This window comes from Neodiprion fabricii, chromosome 4 (genome assembly GCF_021155785.1).
Source record: "Neodiprion fabricii isolate iyNeoFabr1 chromosome 4, iyNeoFabr1.1, whole genome shotgun sequence".
In the NCBI taxonomy this organism is placed as follows: domain Eukaryota; kingdom Metazoa; phylum Arthropoda; class Insecta; order Hymenoptera; family Diprionidae; genus Neodiprion; species Neodiprion fabricii.
In genome coordinates this window covers 28,812,638-28,831,875 of record NC_060242.1, presented here as the reverse complement: position 1 = coordinate 28,831,875, position 19,238 = coordinate 28,812,638, and the positions used below count along the sequence as shown (strand labels likewise).

Genomic DNA, 19,238 nt, shown 5'->3' with positions numbered 1-19,238 from the left:
TAGCCTGAAGAAGGTTCGAATTCAAAAAGCTTTTCTCAAATTTTGGATACTTTGGTTATAGTCAGCTGTCGTTGTTCAAATTTGTTCTCATTTCTTTATTGCATGTAAAAAATTTTGTATTGATCCGTGTTCACTATCGCGAACGTGAATAACATTTCTCTAGATTTCTCTATATCAACTTTAATTTAGACCGTGAGTCTCATTCACCGACATTCGGTACGATTGTATTTGTGAAGTCTGTGACCTCTGTTCTCTTCTTACCGTTACGTTTTTTATTTTTTTTTAATATTCCTAGTAATGACGCAGGTTACAATAAATAAGGAGAGAAGGCTACGAGTATCTGCATACGAGTAGGCGAGGATAAGAACGGCGGCAAACTCTCGTTAGGTTCACGCGTGGTCGGAGTGCTCTTCACGTGTCAGTATTTCGGTCCTGTTTCAAGAATAGGTACCGATATCTTCATCGCCTATATACCAACCCCGTCTCTAGCCGTCACGTTCCGCACACTCTAAGGTCGAGCTGTGAGACGTCGTCGAGTTGCCTTGCAGGCCGCGGGTATACGACACAACGTACGAATTGCATCTCTGCATTCGTCACTATTTTTCTCCACATTGAAATTGTGCCGCAACTCACAATCGGCGGCGATTGCATCACGGTAATTATGACACTTCGTGCATGATCTTAATGCAGTGTGAGAGTTTTGTATAGATATAATATTCAACGCTCGATTAACGCCCGACGATACATCGTATAATAATATGTGTACGAAGCTGCAGCGTTGCGTGCGCAGCCTCTTTATAATTATAGAACGAATGAATAAATATCACGATACGATCTCGAATTGGTGCAGTTGTAAGCCTGTGATCTAAATTCATATCATTTACTCGAACTAGACGTATGATTAAATGAAATCGATTACATTATTATCCATGCAAATATGGGTTACGGTATCGTTTTTTTTTTTTTTTTTTTGTTTTTCATATACTGTTGAAATAAAGCAATGGGCGGCACGTGGGTTGAAAATTCGAAAGTACGTCCGCTCGAGTTTCGCGGACTTGACGAGTTATCCAAGATTATCATTTTCGCTAATCACACTTTGCGATCATTCATTTATGTCAATTCCGAGGAACCGTCGATATATTCGATTGTGTTCGACTTTCTTCCGTCAAAATTATTCGGATTTTAACATGTCACTCTCAGAAATGTCTCTCACGAGATCAACGCTGCAGTCGCAGAATCGATATAGCTACATATTGATATACTGTCGATTAACCGCGTCAATAACAATCATTGTCGGTAAGATTCGTATATAATTTATAAAAAGATTTAAAAAACCATGAGGATGATAAATTCAAAGAGAATACAGACACATATATAATTTATTTTTGCGCATTTTATCTTTCGCTTAAATTGAGCTTCAGAGAGAAACTGCATTACATAATTTTTTTTACATTTACTTCTGCGCAAAATGAAAATATTTTCTGAAAACAATGTTCTGTTGGAAGTCAGTAAGCGACTGTATAATCTTTTTGATGACGGAAAGAGTTATAAACACAGACGTCGATTAGCTAAGCCGCATTATTCACACCATTGTTCACCATTCGTGGTATATTTTTTAACACGGTGGCTTGAATCGTTCGTGAAATATCCGGGCGGAAGAGGATAATTCCGATTAACTATTGCAGGTATGTAGATACTGTAGGTAACTGACTATACGTGAATAAATATAAACCTGAACGCGAAAAAGTGAAAGTAAGTCTACAAAGACGTTAATTCGTAAGTTACGTTAGATGAAATGTATCTCAAGTTGTCCCCACCCTCGCCTTTCGTAATATTAAAGGTTTTATTCCCACGTTATCGGATGTATTTGAACGAGTGGCAAATAAGAATAAAAAAAATTGCGAGCAACAAAAGAAAAAGATAGAAAGTATGACGCGAAATCATGTTATCTTATTCGTGATAAAATTGCTTACAATTTTATTACACGACGAGACACGATGCGAAGATTTTTCAGACTCATTATACCGCTATCATTTTAATTACAGCCTACTAAAAGCTCATCGCTTTAAGCACTGTGTGTATGTTATCAAAATCAAGTGTACCAAACAAGCAGAAACAGAGGTTGAACATGTTTAACGTATAGTTGACGATATTTTTTTTCTTTTTATTTTATACAAATTGAATTTTAACGAGCGAAGATAAAGTTTATCAAACGGTAAGGCGAAAATCTCGAGTCACAAGAATAATGTTGGCTTAGATTTATACGGTTCAACATTACTCATTGTCATCAGAAATTATTTACAGCACATGTGAAAAGTTTCACGTTCCGCGCTCAAATGTGTTTCTTTTTCACAGTTTGCATTGATATTCATAAGACGAAGGTATTACGCCACGCAAAGTAAAGGGGAAAGAATAGGCAGCCGGGTTATTGTGAAAAATTCATGCAGATAACACGCGGTGAAAGGTTGACGAGATAACGATATGCAAGTATTTAAAAAAGCATTTTCCTCGCCCCTTTTTCCCGACCTTTTGCACACACGTGACACGTGCATTCGATCTACCGGATTTAAAAATTCTCTCCACGAATCTGAGACAACATTTGGTATCTTTTTTTTTCTTCCTCTATTCAAAATTTTTTCGACGCGATTGAACAAATCTCGCCGAGTTTACACGAATTCTATCCCAAAGGACGCTTTGTCGGAGCACTAAAATGCTCCCTCAGCACTCTCGCTGATCCTATAAGTGCTCCTAGACTCTCTACGACACTTTACGATTCGATGCTTTTACACTCGCTGAAAGGTTTATTCGATTAAATCCCCGCAATTTAATAAAACGCCATGGTTTATAACGGTATGTACGTAATTATATCCGCATTATTGGTTAACGTCACGTGATGTCACGGGCTTCCAAGTTAGCAACGAATTAAACGCGGGCTTATGTAACTTCAAAAGAGTCTCGCGTATTCGCTTTCTCTTAATTAGGAACTATGAAAAAACAACGAAACTGCCTATCTGATAAATTAAAGTATATGATATTAGTGAAATCAGTTTAGAAATTGAATATAATCGTAATTTCCGATCTACTGATATTAATTGGTTAATTAAAGCGAATGTAAAATGAAGAGTGAACCAAGAGGCGACTATTTATAACAAGGCGACGTGCGAGTTATAATAATACAATAATACGAGTATACCTACGAAGCTTAATGGCAAAGCACGAAGCGAATTGTTCGTGATATTATACGAGACGTAACGTTTAGTATCTGCATTTTTATAAAGAGTTTTATTTTTATCCCGGTATATATTATATCGCGTTTATTATCACCGTATGAATTATAATCGGCAACGAAAACACACCTTTCAAAAACAAACAGAGGTGCATACGGACCTATGAATGCCTGCAATTCGAATGTAACGTCTAGTAAATCCTGACCACCTGGTATATTATCAAATTTTTCGTGTATACAAAGAACATAGTTGTCTCAACTGGGTTTTGAAAAAACGATAAAAACTCTGTGTCATAAAGTAAAATTGATGGGTAACATTTGCGTAAGAAGAAACATAATTGTTAAATTGGCAAATTTCCAGTTGATCGAATAACATGAATTCTTTTATTATGCGGACTAGTGTTAATAAGATATTTTATCGATTTTACATCTTCCAATATACGCTGGATTTAAAAAATATTCATACGGCTCGAATAAATGTTGCTTGCACTCTTGAACGAATATCTTTCCGTGACACCGAATTCCCGATTTTTTCCCTGTAGAATAATTCGTCAGTAGCCAGTCATTAATCCATCTCTGCGAATCGAAGAAAATTTCCTAAATGCGACAAAGCAATTTGTTGTTTCGTAGTTACGATAAAATAAGATTTCAAGGCTCGTATGTATTTGATTTAAAGTGTAAAATTTCGCGATGTAAAATAAATTTGAATTATTTGCCACTTCGTCAAATCTAGTACAGTTTATTCTGACCACGTTTTGAGAGACTACAGATTTATTTCATCGATTGTATAACGCTGAATCGACAACATTACACACAGGTGTATATACGTATGTATTCATTGCGGCGTAGGTTACTTCTGACGCAAAAAGATGTGGAGTAAAAAGCCGAGAAATCAGCGCTTCAATCGAGTTTCGCGTACATATATATATATATGTGTATATATGTATACATAACATATAACTTGTAAGCACACTTCATGCGCAACATAACAATACAAGTCTTAAATCAAATCGCATACGTGTAAATTATTAAGATTTTAATTTCATTCAAGACGCTCGCGCTTCTCAAACTGCAATAATTTTAAATTGTTACAATCGTTTCGAGGCCAAGCGTGTGTAATAAAAATAAAGGATGTTTAAGAGCCGATGATATTGGGTCCCAACATAGGTAATAAGTCTGTCTGTATTAATTCTATTGTAAATTTCCCCGAGTAGTTTGTCGGAAATGTGACAAGTGGTTGCGAATTATCCCACCCACGCGTCCTTCATTTCCGGAATAATGAATTACGTAAAATCTACCGTGAGAGACTGTTGCGTTCGCCGCGAAACGTGGCTGTATAAACATATGTAACTACATATGCGAATGTATGCGTTTTCATTTGGCTCGACTCGCGAAAATTCGAATTCGCGAACCGCTGCCAAACTGTCTGGGAGAACCGCGCGGGCCGCAAATAGACCGAGAAGAAAACAGTCGGCGTACACGACTTCTGGGAATTCACAGTCCATTCAGCGTCGAATGACGTCGAATTATATGTAGAATCATATGGAGCTAATTTCATATCGTTTCATCCAAGCTCAGGTGACGGAAAACTTCTCAATGTTTTGAAATATCTTTATGACGCGTTGCTTGTTGTTAGAATTTTAGGTCATTTTCTGTCTTTCCTCCATTCATCGATCTTATTCATTTGGCAGGTAACAACTTTCGTGATTTTATACGTGCACGTATAACTTTTGTTTAGGATCTAGCCTCATGTTTTTCGAAAATTCTTGATAGAAAGAAAAGCAGTGAAACTTGTGTTAATAATTTTCATAGACATTTTACCTCGTTATCCGTCAGATTTTTTTAAGACGTTAAAACGAAGAACAAAATCAATCGATTCTTTCCAAATTCCAAGATATATGATTGGGGACCATACATTTATTTCTACTTTATTGCTCAGTTATAAGTTTCCTGATTATAAGCAGATTTTTTAAAACTTTACGATATAATTACAATTTTTTAACGATGATCTAATAAATTTGTAAATTCAATGAAATTTCAGCTGTGCAGGTAGATGGATTTTGATTTCAATTGGTTCGGTCCGATATCGCCAACAATCATACACGATTCGCGATTGGTTGTATTCAATCCTTAATTACTACGGTGAAAAAAAGCTAATCAGTAATATACATCGACATTAAATATCGACAAGCGTATTGGTACCAACGCAATGGTATAAAAGCGTTTAATTTTTTTTTTCTTTCAAGTGACCATGAATTGTAGATTGTAGCGGGTCAATTTGCTTTTCTCTTTCCTTTCACCGTCGAATGAACAAGCAGCCAGACTTGACGAAGGCATCTAAGCTATTGCGGGAGAAGGCTTGACGACAATCCTAAAACTGGAGTAGCGGGTGTCGACAAAAATTTATGAAAAAAAAAACGTTTTTTTTAAATAGCCTACGATTTCATCCAAAAAATATGAGTCGCTTTTTCTGTACCGTTGATCAATAAAGTCGATTCGCTCTTTGTTGAACTCTTCGTTCCGTTGATCCCGGGTCTGAGGAAATGGATGACATTTCTCTCTGGTGACTCACCGAGTGATTTACGTACGCCGATGGATATCGTAATTGATATTGACTACTTATATTTACCACGCATCAATATCTGCTCAATAGATACTACAGGCTTGTATTATGATATTAAAAAACTCATTTTTACTACGGACTGTTGATCAAATCTGTTTAAATTTTACATACATGTACTTATATACATTAGTTGTTTTTTTTTTTTTTTTTGTATCTTTTACTTGAAAAAAACTATAGCCCTGCTTTTAGAAGAAATTTTCATTAAAATTTACGACCTAACAGCTGAATTTATTTTAAAAGTTTTATTTTGGGACGTAAAATTACATACTTTCTTCAATTGTTTTAACGACTTATGCTTTGAGTTTGTCTCCAATTTTTTTATAGCTGAGCAATAAAGTATACATTAAACATTAGTAGTAAATATTCTATACGCATGTCTCGGCTAAACGTAAAAATAAGTATACGTAAAAATAGAACCGATTAGGATGTCGAAATTTAAAAATGTCAATTTTCACTTAAACCAAGTACGCGGGTAACGTATGCTAAATCTTAAAATTACTCAGAGTTTTACTACTTTACTACTTAAAATTAACAAGAGTTACCAAGACTAAATATATGTATATATTTCGTTAATTACATTTTTGCGGAAAAAATGATTCAACCACACTCCGTAAAACGCAGAGAAATTTAATCAGATATTATATTCAAAGATTTCTAGAAATTTTTTGCGATGTGCAATAATTCGTGTAACGTACGCCGCACCTATGCTGTGTCTCGTTGTATCGTATACGGAAACATCCGGATGAAAATCAACGAATAAGAATATGGAAAAAAATATAAAGCAGGGCTGCACGAAGAAGAATAACGCGCCGAGCGTACGCATATAATATACGTATGTACCTACCTATGCCCTAAATGTGTAACCAGAGGCGCACTTACCGTTTCAGAATCTTTTGCCCTGAATAGGTGACAATAGAACAAGCCGTCATTCCCCTTCACAAGGTACAGGAAACTCCCCCCGTTAGGGTCCTGTGAACCGGAGGGCACTAGCTGCGCCTTCGACGTGTTGTTCAGCGGGTGTCTGAACAACGGCTGTTCCTTAAGCGCCGTATACGCGGATATGCATCCAGAGGCCACCAACAGATTCACCTGCAACACGCCGATTGATTTGCGTTTTTTATTTTTTCATTAGTCTAAGTTAAACAAAAAAAAATTCTTATCATTCCATCAATTATTTGCTGGGTTTAAACAAGACGCACTAGTATTTAATAAATGTACCAACAGTTTTCCTTTCCAAATACAAGTTAATGTCGGTTAAAAAGCAAAAGCAAAGTCGTTAAAAAAAAAAAAAAAACACCAAGCTTTGGTAAATATCCGATTCGTTGGTTCAAGTATGCGACTTGAGATGTCGTCGGACAGTATTTTCAATTGCGAGCCGTGTAACGTAGTTTTAAACTATTGTTTATTCTTCAAAAAAAGAATGCAGATGTCTGTATACGATTTTTTCCGACGCCATATTATTTTTCCTGTGCCTTCGTGCGCGTTTGCGTTTCTTTCTTGTCCCTTTGACGAAGACGACATACGTGATGAGGGCCGGTAAATTTACTGGGTAGGGAGGGGGATGGATGCCATTGACTGCGGGAATGCAATGGTGTCGAGATGACGCGACCTGTGTTTTAAAACATCGTCGAAACGAGTCACCCTGCCAAGAATCTCGCCTTTTACCGGTAGCCACACCAGACTTCCAAGTTTCACATGGGGATATATCCCTACACGGAGTCAAGAAACTCGCGCAGGTGTAAGTAGGTAGAAATACTGCACCGACGAATATACCTACAAGGTACGAATGCAGCGGTTATGCGGTAGCGGTAGCAGCAACAGCAGCAACGGACATCGGCAATCCCAAGTCTCAGGCTTCAACCGTCTAAGATTACAAACGTTCTCTCTTACTCGGGGGAAAGAAGGGAAGGCTAACCGCAGAATTATAATCGTTCGCAAGACCGCATGGTCTACGTCAGGTTTAAAGCGGTTCGAAAATCACGCAGCAGCATCGAAATCAATCGGTCAATCGTACTGAAATTCAGCGTCATTTCCGTAGGTTAAAATCAACGAACTTGCACTGCACCTGCAGCGGGAAAATATGATTGCTTTTGCGCGATACTAATGATTAACCTCGTGACAAAATTGTTGTTAGGCTCGAAAATTAAAGATAAAGCTAACGAAGTTTGAAGTTTTTAACGTTAGGGTAACGTTGTGTTCCTAGGGAAGATTGGATTTTGGAACTTGAGGATTGTCGAAGATTCAGTGAACTTATGCATACAGCGAATCAAAAATACTCATATTTTGCAAACTTAATTGCTTTGCAATTATTCAACATCTGCAAAATAGTCATTTTTCTGAAGAAAAAAATGCTATATAATTGCAAAAACATTTGTACCTATAATTTCACTTACAGGGTAACTAATTGCAACATATACGCGCTTATATGCACGTCGTGCAGCATAACACGGTATGGATGCAACAATTCAAGAATAATTCTATCTCTTCGCGGAGCACAAAAGCAGCTACAGGTATATAAATATTCGTATGGAATTCTCGTGCAGCAGGCAGTTAAATTGCTATCGTATAGGTTTATTTTCCTCCGCTCACTCCACTCCCAGGAGTCGTGACGACCATTACGTACATCGTAGGTACGTACGAGGAACGTGATATGCGGCGTGTACGACGTAAGAAGGTATGCTGCATCGGGTAAGAAACAGACTTTTGCCTCTACGTACCCGCGTATGAGGCATTCCGGCTTATGTCTCGGATAGTATTTTATTTACGACTTTTTGCAAGCGTAACATTTGAAGGACAATTTTTTCAAAGTACCCGTTGTGACGGAACATTTATTACATGTAATGAATTCTGAGCTAATTTTGAGTTAAACGGGATAATTTTGGGAACTATTTTCATAGCTGAAATTATAAGAGGTCATTCTATTTTTTGGAACTGATTTTGAAAATCAATTTGATTTAGTTACATTACTGCTTTATGATTGCCAACATTTTTTCAACACAGCTGATCGATTCGTTATGATGAACATAGCTTTTTCTGTAAGAGAATCGATCGATGGTTCGATACTCTGATGATGTCAAAATTAAGTGATAAGATGCATTTTTTCTCCTTCCATATTTCAATGACTTGATTGATTCCTCTGGAAGATAGATATACGTATTTTATACATCGAATCTCTAAATCTATAAACACTGTATCCTTATAGAAATTAATAAAATCTTAAAGAATCTGTTGGTAAATAGAAAGAACCAAATATTTGAAACATTGGAAATAATTCGAATCACTCTCGTTGCCTAGTATGCGTAATATCGTACATTTTGATTAGAATGATTGAAATGAAAGCAGTTTCTGAAGCTTGGAGAAATTGCATAAACACCACACCAGGAGATAAATGTGCAAAATTTGAATAGCATGTAAGAAATGATGAGGATTATACCTTGGTTGAGTAGCTGGCATGGAATGGCCCATATGCATGCAAACAAGTATTTTATGTACGCGCGTGCAATTTTATATAACCCGTTTGCACGATGCAATGGCAGGAATTGAGAGATGTGGGTGGTAGACTGCCTCGCATTCTGTACCCACGATTGACCCGAAATTAATGCACGAATCCTACATATGCGAATTTCGTCGTGTTGTTCGTTACATACAGTTTTTAGTGGATTTTAAATTAAAAGTTTTTTCAACGTTTTTTCCAGTTCTTATCGATTTTCAATTTCAACCAGCAAACTTGGTTATTCGGTAATATCCGTTTACATTGCACAGTTAAAAACCTAAAAAAAATCACCGAAATAGGTAGGAACAAATTGTTTGTGATACAAGGGAACGATCATCGTAGCTAGACGAGTGATTTCTTAATTTAATCGCCGATCAAACCAATATCGTTCAATTTTCCAAAACGAGTTCAAGTTTAAAAATAAGATTGGTCGCAATATTGAAATGAATAATTTTTAATAGTATATTACAAATAGAACATAAGCCACACTTTGTGAAAACGATATTTTGTACGTCTCTACATACTTTTCGAAAATTTAATATATAAGCACTGACAAAAATGAAAAAACGAGTAACGTCAAGTTGGTGAAATCCAAAATTTTTTTAACCCCATTCTATAATGCAGCTAACGACGAAACAGGCCAAGCATCGTAAATTAAATTCGAGATTAGAATTTAACTTTCGACCGGAAGAAATAAATATTGAGATAAAAATCGTGCGACTTGAAGCACATTCAAGAATTAAACCGACCCTGGGAAATACTCTCGTAATATTATCAGGTTCGAGCTTCAAGTACACGATACACGCGCAGTATGTATATACATATATATATATATATATATATATATATATATATATATATATATATATATATATATATATGTAGTAGTACATCATTCACGTTTGGTTCCGTAACCAAACACCTTTTCAAGTGCACCATTTATCACAAGAGAGATAATCACAATCTGCCAGCAGTCAATTTTTCCAGCTAATTTATTTTTATTTGTGGCAGTGATTTCACTTGGTTCTCAACAAGGTAAACTTTGCAACGGCCAATCGTCAATATTGTCTAACAACGTACCTACAATAACGTACGTACGTGAATCGACGAGCCAGTAAAATATTAGACGCACTTTTGCTCGTCGTGTAAATCTCTCGGTTCAGTGCTAATTACCGGTAATTACCCATACATTACACGGATCCACTCGTGTCGTTAAATTGCAGGGCTAATGGTTCAAATCGTTAGATTTTCATTTACCGTACGGATTTGCTTCTTATCCAATAGTGTTTTACGAGTTGAGCTGATGTGATACCTTCAATTAACTTTATTGTTTTTTCAGGACTTTAGAAATCATTTTCCAACAATTCCCTCTCCCATATACATGTATACATATATATATAAATATAAATCAGGGCACACTTTGATTAAAATTTCAATTTGAATCATAGTTTTCAAGGAAATTTTCCACTCTATCGTTTCTGCGTTTCACTGTAAGTTAGACATTGATTTCGTACACCTACTATGGAATATTTCGAGTGTTTAATAACCGTCTTACGCATTGCCGGTCGGCAGTTGGCACGACGACGAGGACGTCTTTGGCGTGCATTCGTCAAGACTTTTTGACATTTGTGTTCTCCCCTTTCTTTTCCTTTTACGGTCTTCTTTTGATCCTGATTCACGTCTCGAGTAAACGCGGTACGTAGGTGTGTATAATAATTTAGGATGCGAATGCGTGCGAAATAATCATCATCGTGTTCGAAAGAGAAACAAAACCTAGGCTATGTGAACAATCAGCAGGAACACGTCCGTGAAGATAACGCAAAAACGTATGTTTTTCTTATCGACTGTTACATTAAGGTATTCCAAGAGTCTTTCTTATCCTCAATTGCTGCCAGATATCTCAAAACTGATCGGAATACAGCAACAAAGCACAACTGTTCGTGTTTAACTTGGGACGACTCGACTTGGGTTTATTATCATCCGCCTAGTAAATTTTCGTTACGTAACGAGACGCTCTGTGTATGTACATAAATATACATTATACAGGTGCTGCGCATATTTCAGTCATTCTTTCTCTCTTTCTCTTCGTCGTAACAATAATTCTCTGTAGACAGGGTTACGATATTTTTTTTTAAATTTTTTTCATCGATTTGCGGAGAAGGGGATTTTTGGTGAGGTAGAGTTACCGTAGCGCGATTTGATTACAATTACACATGTTCGGGAAACATATATTTATTTATGAAATTTAGCGGATTGTTTGAAAAAATTAAGTGAACTGAATTGTAACTTGCAAAAATTTTGAGATCTCAAACTCAACTCCATCCATCGCAGTAATTATAAATAAAATGACTAAGCAGTGCTATTTTGTAACGTTACAAACTTCAACCTAGTCGTGATTTAATTTTCTCGCAACGAAACGAACGCAGCGTGCGTTCGCCGGTGATATTAGAACAACAGGGTACACATTGACCTAGGCAAATGAACGGTGTTGTTGGCCGCAATATTTCGGATTGTCGGTGTAATTCGTTTTTTTATAAATCCATAGTAAAGCAAAAAAGATCCCACCACCCAACAGTTGGTGCTTATCAATTTTCACACCGTTCTATCTTTATCAACGGCGAGAATAAATTGCGGAGAGTCGAGCGTCCTTCGTTATTCTTACGCAACGGGGAGTTTTTGTGTTATCATCATCGCAAGGAACGGACAAGATTTTTTCTTCTTTCGCGTTTCGGAAGGTACTTACGGTGTTAGGAAAGCGGTAGAAACGCTCGTAGCGATCAGTATTTATCAGTTATATTAATATACCGACCTTTTCCGACACGCCATGCTTTTTTATCTCGCTGACAGTCCAGGGCAGCATCGGTCCGCTGAATCGTCGATCAGTGGCCGTGAAGCCGAGGTAATCAACAGGGATTAGTTTCATCTTGATAATAGCTGGAAAATTCAACAGAAGAACATCGACACACGCGCACTGATATTATATTCGCAGCGAGCGAGCGAACTACTTTTCGATGTCACGCCGTGTCGTCGATTCCGCGATGACCTTTGATTTTCGAAGAGAAGGAAGAGGAAGGGAACGAAAAGGGCCAAGGATAACCGGGGATAGAGATATCGAAACCGCCTATGGAAGGAACGCGTTGCGACGACAACCTGTCATATTTACCGTTAAGAATCTCCGCGTAGGCGTCGAAGCGACGTTCTTCGCGCACTTTGCCGTAAACTCTCTGAATGCACTCTCTCTCTCTCTCTCTCTCTTTCACATCATCGCGATTCCGCGTCTCCGACGTGTTTTTACTTATAACCAAATACACGCCGAGAGACGGACGCTCGGTTTCTCACTGAAGGATAAAACACTTCGCCTCGACGGGTGAATATCGAGGAAACACGGCGGCGCACGATCGCGTTAACGGACAGCTGATCGAGCGTACCATTTTATTAGAGTGTCAGTCAATAAGGGGGGTTAAGTAACCTCGAATGACAGTTTCTTCGGCGTAGTTAGCCAGCCGGCATCGCGTTATTCCGATCCTCGCACTCGCCGCTTAACCTCCCTCGATTTCAACTCGAATCGCACGAAATCTCACTGCCGAATAACGCGCCGTTTCGCGAAATATGGGCGTAATAGAGGCAAAAACAATGGTTAGCTCCTCTTATGGATCGCCATTTACAACCTGACAAGCGCCATCTAGCGGCGTGTTTTCGAACTCTCAAGCAATCCGCCGCTCGGTCGAGTCAGTTTGAAATTCCAGCTGGATTCGTCGACGCGCGAACGCCGAACTCACGAACGACTTTAAATCGAAATAATCTTTGATCAATTACCTCGCAACCGACACTTGTACTTTTCATACGTAGAAAACGTAGATATTTACAATCTGGTAAATAAAAAGTCGTTCCAACAGACAGAAGATATACGAACTGACAATACAAGCATATCAATTTTTACCTATATTCTAAAAACCTAATGGTTGATTTTCTCTTTCTTTCTAGTCGGTGAAAATATTCACTCTTATCGGCAGATACCCAACGATCAAATTCTTCGCACGTGATGATAAGATGCCGAATTTTCACCTGAATTTAAATACTCTAGTATCTAGAAACCGGAATCGTTTTCTCAATGTTTTGCTGTTTTTCAGCTGTGAAACAGCGCGTGCATGCATCAGAGATATATTGAAGTTTGACTGTATCTTTTTGTGGAATAGTAGCTCATGCAAATTGGAAGGAAGAATTGAATGAATGTATTGTTTATTTTTTTTTCTTGCATTTCGCGAGCAAAAGATTCGTAGGGGAGAAGCTGAGGGCTGGAGTGTGAAATTGCCTGCAGAATTATTTACTTCATTTCTACCTGCGGGGCTGGAAGATCAGCTAGTTATTTTCAAGAAATTATACTTTGTCCGCGCAAGCAGCACGACTGTTTCGTATTTATTATTCAAGTTGGCCTCAGTTGGCGATTGTCACGGAGCGCAATTAGTTCCTGACAAAAGACTTGGATTCACAATGTAATTTAATTATTACTCTCCTAAGGTTTTGCAAGTATTTAATAAAAATTGAAAACAATATACCGAGACAATTATTGTTTGTTATTATTCCCTCTATATACGTTAAATATAAAAATATGTAAGAAATAATTCTCCATTGCACCTGTGCAAGAGAAGATGTCGTCAATGACAAAATGATTTTCAATTTGTTTTTCCGATATTGATAGCATATAAAAACCGTAGATAATTTCATCATTGCAAGAATGATAGTGCTGTCTATTAAATTTTATTGTATCAAATATCCAATGATTTTAGTTTCGTGCGCTGTTTGAAGCGCTATTTTTACACTCTTCTCACAGCTTTTTGGGCTTGACACAAGCGTAAATAGAAGGTTAACCATCAAAGTAAAATTTATCTATCGCTACATAAAATTTTGCTTTGGATAAAGAGAATAAAATGAATAAATAATGCGACATCTACTGCGATGATTTTGCCCGAAAATATCCAGAATTCAGTTCATGGTATCATTAGGAAGTGGCTGAGGGCAGGTATGTTCGGTGCAAATGCCTATAGTCCCGTCAGATCTGCAGGCACAGGAATTGCAAGCGATCTCTACGGTGGTTCCAGGTTCGCATTGAGTATCTGGAAAATAAAGAAAATCGTCAACTATCACGGGTGTGCCAAACTAAGTATTAATTTACTGAATCGGTGTTGTTCAGCTTTAAGTATAAGTACGGAATTCATTATCGAGATATAATAGCGAGCATATATTTCGTTTGCGAGGCAACTATTGAACAAAGATTTCATCTTCCTCGTCATTCGCCAACGAATAACTCGAAGATCACGTGCGCCAAAAAGTACTCAATCATCGATTATGTACCGTAATTACCTTCATTGTCACCGCCGTCCGCAGGAAGTATCGGACCGAACCGTGTTTTTTGGGACAAATTTTACTTCCGTAGTTACAGTACAAGAATATAATTATTATCGAAGAAGAACACGGTCGAATCACACTTGACTTATTGCCGGCAGAAAATAAATTCAACTAATCATGGACTGACGAGGAGGCCGTATTCGAAGCCAGTAGTCCCCGTTTTCTCGGTTCTGAGCCAAATTTTTGATCTGTTGTCATTATGTCGCCTTCAATAAGTCAAATGACAGATTAACATTTCGTCAAGTCTGCTATCTGGATAATTACAGTTTTAGTTTAGTAATTACACTTTTCCTTGCATAGAATGATAATTTCCTCGACCTATTTCACTCGTGTGATAAAAGTGAAATTCTCATTACAGAAGCCAAGAGATATACTGTATGTTTTCCATATAAAATGCAGCGTGCATAAATAGCACTTGTGCATAGTGGTAATGTTACTTCAGCCTGCTTTACCACAACTGCCAATCGGTATATAATAATATTTTCTTCAATTGCCTGAATAAAATTGAATAAAACGCTTTGTGGAATAAAATTGTTATCGTGGTAAACCACAAGGCTTATCAGTTTGTCTGTTCCCTCGTAATGCGGTAACTCATGTACTACATTCAGTACACCACTTTCAAGCTGGCACGAGAGCGTTCTTTGTCTCAACCGTGCATTATGTGTTATGAACCCCCGTTCCGTGACACAGGTTTTTTCATATCAATTAACTTTATACGCTCAATACCACAATCGTGCCACGGAAATTGTGAACCGTTCGCACGAAGGTCATCCCGGTTGCCGATATTACGCGCGATATTTCTTTTAAGGTGTCTTACTGTGAAAAAAAAATGGTGACATGTCGTATTTCGACCTAATTAATGCATATAATATGCAGCTTTGACTAGGCAGTATGGCCGTGAAAAAAGTGTAGCAAGATAGTTATTATGCGCAAGTTACACTAATACGGTTTTTGAGGCCAATCAATTCTCAGTATTAAATCTTTCAAAATAGTACCTAGATTTTCAAAAAGTCGGCTATTTGAACTCTTAATCTTTACCGATAAAGGATTGCATGAATATTAATGTCTCCCTGCAATCTGATCCATTCGATAAATTCGATAAATTTCGAAAACTTTGTACACACGCGTACAAAATATCGTAAACCGCTAATTTTTTCCCTAGTATCACAGGAAAATCAATATGATTTGTCTCTGTTAAGTACAGGGAGTGAAATCGCTTGCGATTTAGATTTTGAAAATGTAACGGACGATTTTGCCATCATTAAGATGCGAAAAAAAATTTGAAATATAATTACTCAATATCGTAATACAAAATGTACAATACCATTTCATACAAGCTTAATTAAATATGAGAAGTATTACAATAAAAATGTCTTTCCTAACCCTATTAGATTTCATTTTCTATCACCACCTTTCAAATTCAACCAATTGGGCCATCTTGCAGGACCGACATTCGGCATATTTTTGTAGAACAGCCTTAGGTATAGTGCCTCCCTTAATTCGGGCCTGCTCCTTCTTGGAAGTTACTAATTGAATTTGGTTCAACTTACTTTGGGCTGTTGTAGCGTGTGGATAAGGAACCGTGAATATGAGGGCCATAAACCCTAAGAGAATAATGGTGCTCTTCATCTTGATCCACCAGTTCGCTTGCAGGGTATGCTGAACTTCTTCTGACCGGTAACCGTAAGCGAATAAAATATGCACAGGAAGTCTGCAGGCAATCTGTTTGATACTCCGGTAATAAAGGACGTCACGAGCACGAGGTACTTATGTACCTGCAAGGTGTACGGTATAAATTTCGAAAAGCAATACTTTGACGATATGCTAATATTTGCATTTTATGTCGTTTGAGTAAAACGCAGTTGTGAACACATAACAAAGATATTATGTTGAAACAAGAGTACCCTTAACTTCACGCAAGACTTGAACATGTTCTTACATGGATCGTCATTCAACTTTCCTATTTTCATTTTCCCACAAGTTCTTTAATTTCTTGGCTTCTATTTATGTTGTACGTACGCTCATTGATTATATTTAAGTACTTGTTCTTGAAGGTGGTTCCGGAATGACACTGAATACTTTTACGCGAATATGTCAAATTCGTCTTATTAGGATATAAGTAATTTTATATGCTACCTAGAGACAGCTGTATGTATATGTGCGTATGGGTGAGAAGGATGCCTGCGCTACGCGACAGGTGACCGATAGTTATAGAAGGAAAGAATTAAGCATGTCAAGTGAGGAGAGCCACATACATGTTACTTTGAATCCTAATATGAAAGTTGCGATCCTGAAAAGAACTTGAATAGATATAACATATTATTACCTCTAGTGCCGACCTGTTATAAATAATTATTTCAGTAATCCCGGCCGAATTATTCAACATTTCTAATCACAGAAGAACTAAATCAATCGATCGATAATTGTCTAAGTTTCTGGATAAACAGTTTATGCCGTCCATCATCTTCTACATCTGACAACAGGAAAGATCATTACCTGTTTCCTCGTCGATGACATCCATATTTCAGGTGGGCAAAGCTTTTGAGGATACGCTCCTTCTTACTGGGTGTATCGGCGGCTGCGAATCCCGCTTAGCGACCTTTCGCGATGGGTGATAATTGTGAAATGCTCCCTCGTGCCGAGCGCTCCGATTTTCGGTTTGATCGCTTCGATTGCCGGTGGCGCCCTCTGCGCGCGGGACAGATTTTTTGCGCATTTACCACATTTCGGTAGTGTACGTACATAGTCTTATTCTTCCGCATATCCATCAAGGCAACCCCGAACTTTGAATGCGAGTACTTGAGTGAGGCAGGCACCTTTGCGTTCCGTCTTTCAGAACAGCCCGTTGCACATTGCGTTCACTTCTTGTACGGTGCCTTGGGGTTCGGTCACCCCTCGGAGCACTACCCTCGCTGTCTCGGGGGTAAGCTTTTCATTTTTCAGGTTGCCTGGATTTATAATTGACTCGTTGATATAACAGTTACGTCCCACGGCCTGGGTCACGATACAGTCGACAACATTCGTATTCCAACTTTAGTTCAGATGCAAAGATTGCAGTCATTGCAGAAGTACCCTGTGTTTGGCTTGTAATTTTTCTCCTTTCCTGCAAAACGATAAATCACTTCGTGTATGACAACTACAGAGAAACCGTCGCTACGTCACAATACCCGAATACGAAATGGAAATAACCTTGCGCTTCATCAGCTAGTATTCTCGGGCCTGGTAGGGAAATCTGGTAGGTCTTTGAAGAAAAATCTTGTACAAATCAGCGAGACCATATCTTTTGAAACACCTAATGTAAGCCATGCATCGACCTCACAAGCGCCAGTAGAGTGCTAACCCATTAGCGTAACCGTCGCCTCGGTTGCCTATGTTACGGCGGTATAAGCGCGCACAGTTAAATTGTGGAAATTCAAGAATTAGAAGATATGTATTATCTGTTCGATTTATCATCAACATTTGAACAAGTTAAAATATACGCAGCATGGCAATATGCGCAAATACTTAAATAAACTGAAAAAATCTCACACAAAGCGGAGCTGATGACTGTAATGCGATGAGAATTTTTAATGACACACTCGCTCCGAAAATAATATTTACCGATCTCCTTCGGGTTATCAAGAATCGATTGATATTCTTGTGTTAAAAAAATTTTCGATGGTTACAAAAAGTTTTCGCCAGTCTTTCGAAATTCGTTCGTAATCAGGTTTCGGCGAACGTGAGTCGAATGCAACGCAAGCAAATAAAGTAAACGTCTGAGATTAAAGAGAACTGATCTGACTATGAAAAAACAATGTCAACAAAGTTCATTGGCCGTCATTTTTTTATCTGGCAACTGGAAGATAATCAATATGTAAGCTTATAAGTTCAAGTGTTATACAATACTTGTGCGTAATAAGCTCATGCAAGCTGACAAGAAGCGTTTAAAAAATTTGTCACAATTTTAATCAAAATCACGGCACATTTTCGTGACTTATATTAACGTAGCTTAATTGCGTTGAGATTATTACTGTTACTTACGGCCGTAAGTAGTTTTTTATCAAAATTTATTCCATTCGATTCTCAGAAGCAGAAAGAACCGTATGAGATGTATGAGTTAAAATTCTGTTTCTAGAATTAAATGTGCTGTGGGGAATATTCAATCGAGATAAAAAGAACGGTTAAAGTTCAAACACAGTTGGTCTGTCTGTGGGTATTTGGTTCACGAAAGACAAACATGCAACGCGACCGATTCCACCGAAGGTTAGCATTCTCAAAAACGGTACCACTTATCAGCAGCTGTATTTATGTAAGATCAAAAATTGAGAAACAAATAGGTCAAGCGAGACACACTCGGATATATGAAGATCGATTACTCGGAAATGCCGTTGCGTGATGAAAGCTGCAGAAAATCCCGAATGTTTTTACGAATAACTTATGAAGCGTCTAGCTGACTCGCCGATTATCGGCATGCTTTGATATCATATCAATATAAACAGCTTTTACTGGAT

At 37.8% G+C, this 19,238-nt stretch overlaps 1 protein-coding gene and 1 long non-coding RNA gene across 3 annotated transcripts in view; both read right to left on the bottom strand.

Moving 5' to 3' along the window:
* The window catches only part of LOC124181727 (TBC1 domain family member 1), a 37,892-nt gene extending 24,909 nt beyond the window's left edge, over positions 1–12,983 (bottom strand). The window contains exons 1-3 of one of the 2 annotated variants that reach the window (XM_046568554.1): positions 12,506–12,983; positions 12,152–12,276; positions 6,729–6,938 (exon numbers count right to left, since the gene is read on the bottom strand). In XM_046568554.1, the coding sequence (XP_046424510.1) occupies positions 6,729–6,938; positions 12,152–12,265 (324 nt within the window). In that variant the 5' untranslated portion in view covers positions 12,266–12,276; positions 12,506–12,983. Of the gene's footprint in view, positions 1–6,728; positions 6,939–12,151 lie in introns of both variants that reach the window. The other variant, XM_046568553.1, reaches the window with a different exon arrangement.
* Positions 12,984–14,084: 1,101 nt separating this feature from the next.
* Positions 14,085–17,381, bottom strand: LOC124181729. Its single transcript, XR_006870554.1, has 3 exons — positions 17,245–17,381; positions 16,299–16,523; positions 14,085–14,456 (listed from the first exon to the last, which is right to left on the bottom strand). It is a non-coding gene; the product is annotated as an uncharacterized LOC124181729 (long non-coding RNA).
* Between the last annotated feature and the right edge of the window lie 1,857 nt (positions 17,382–19,238).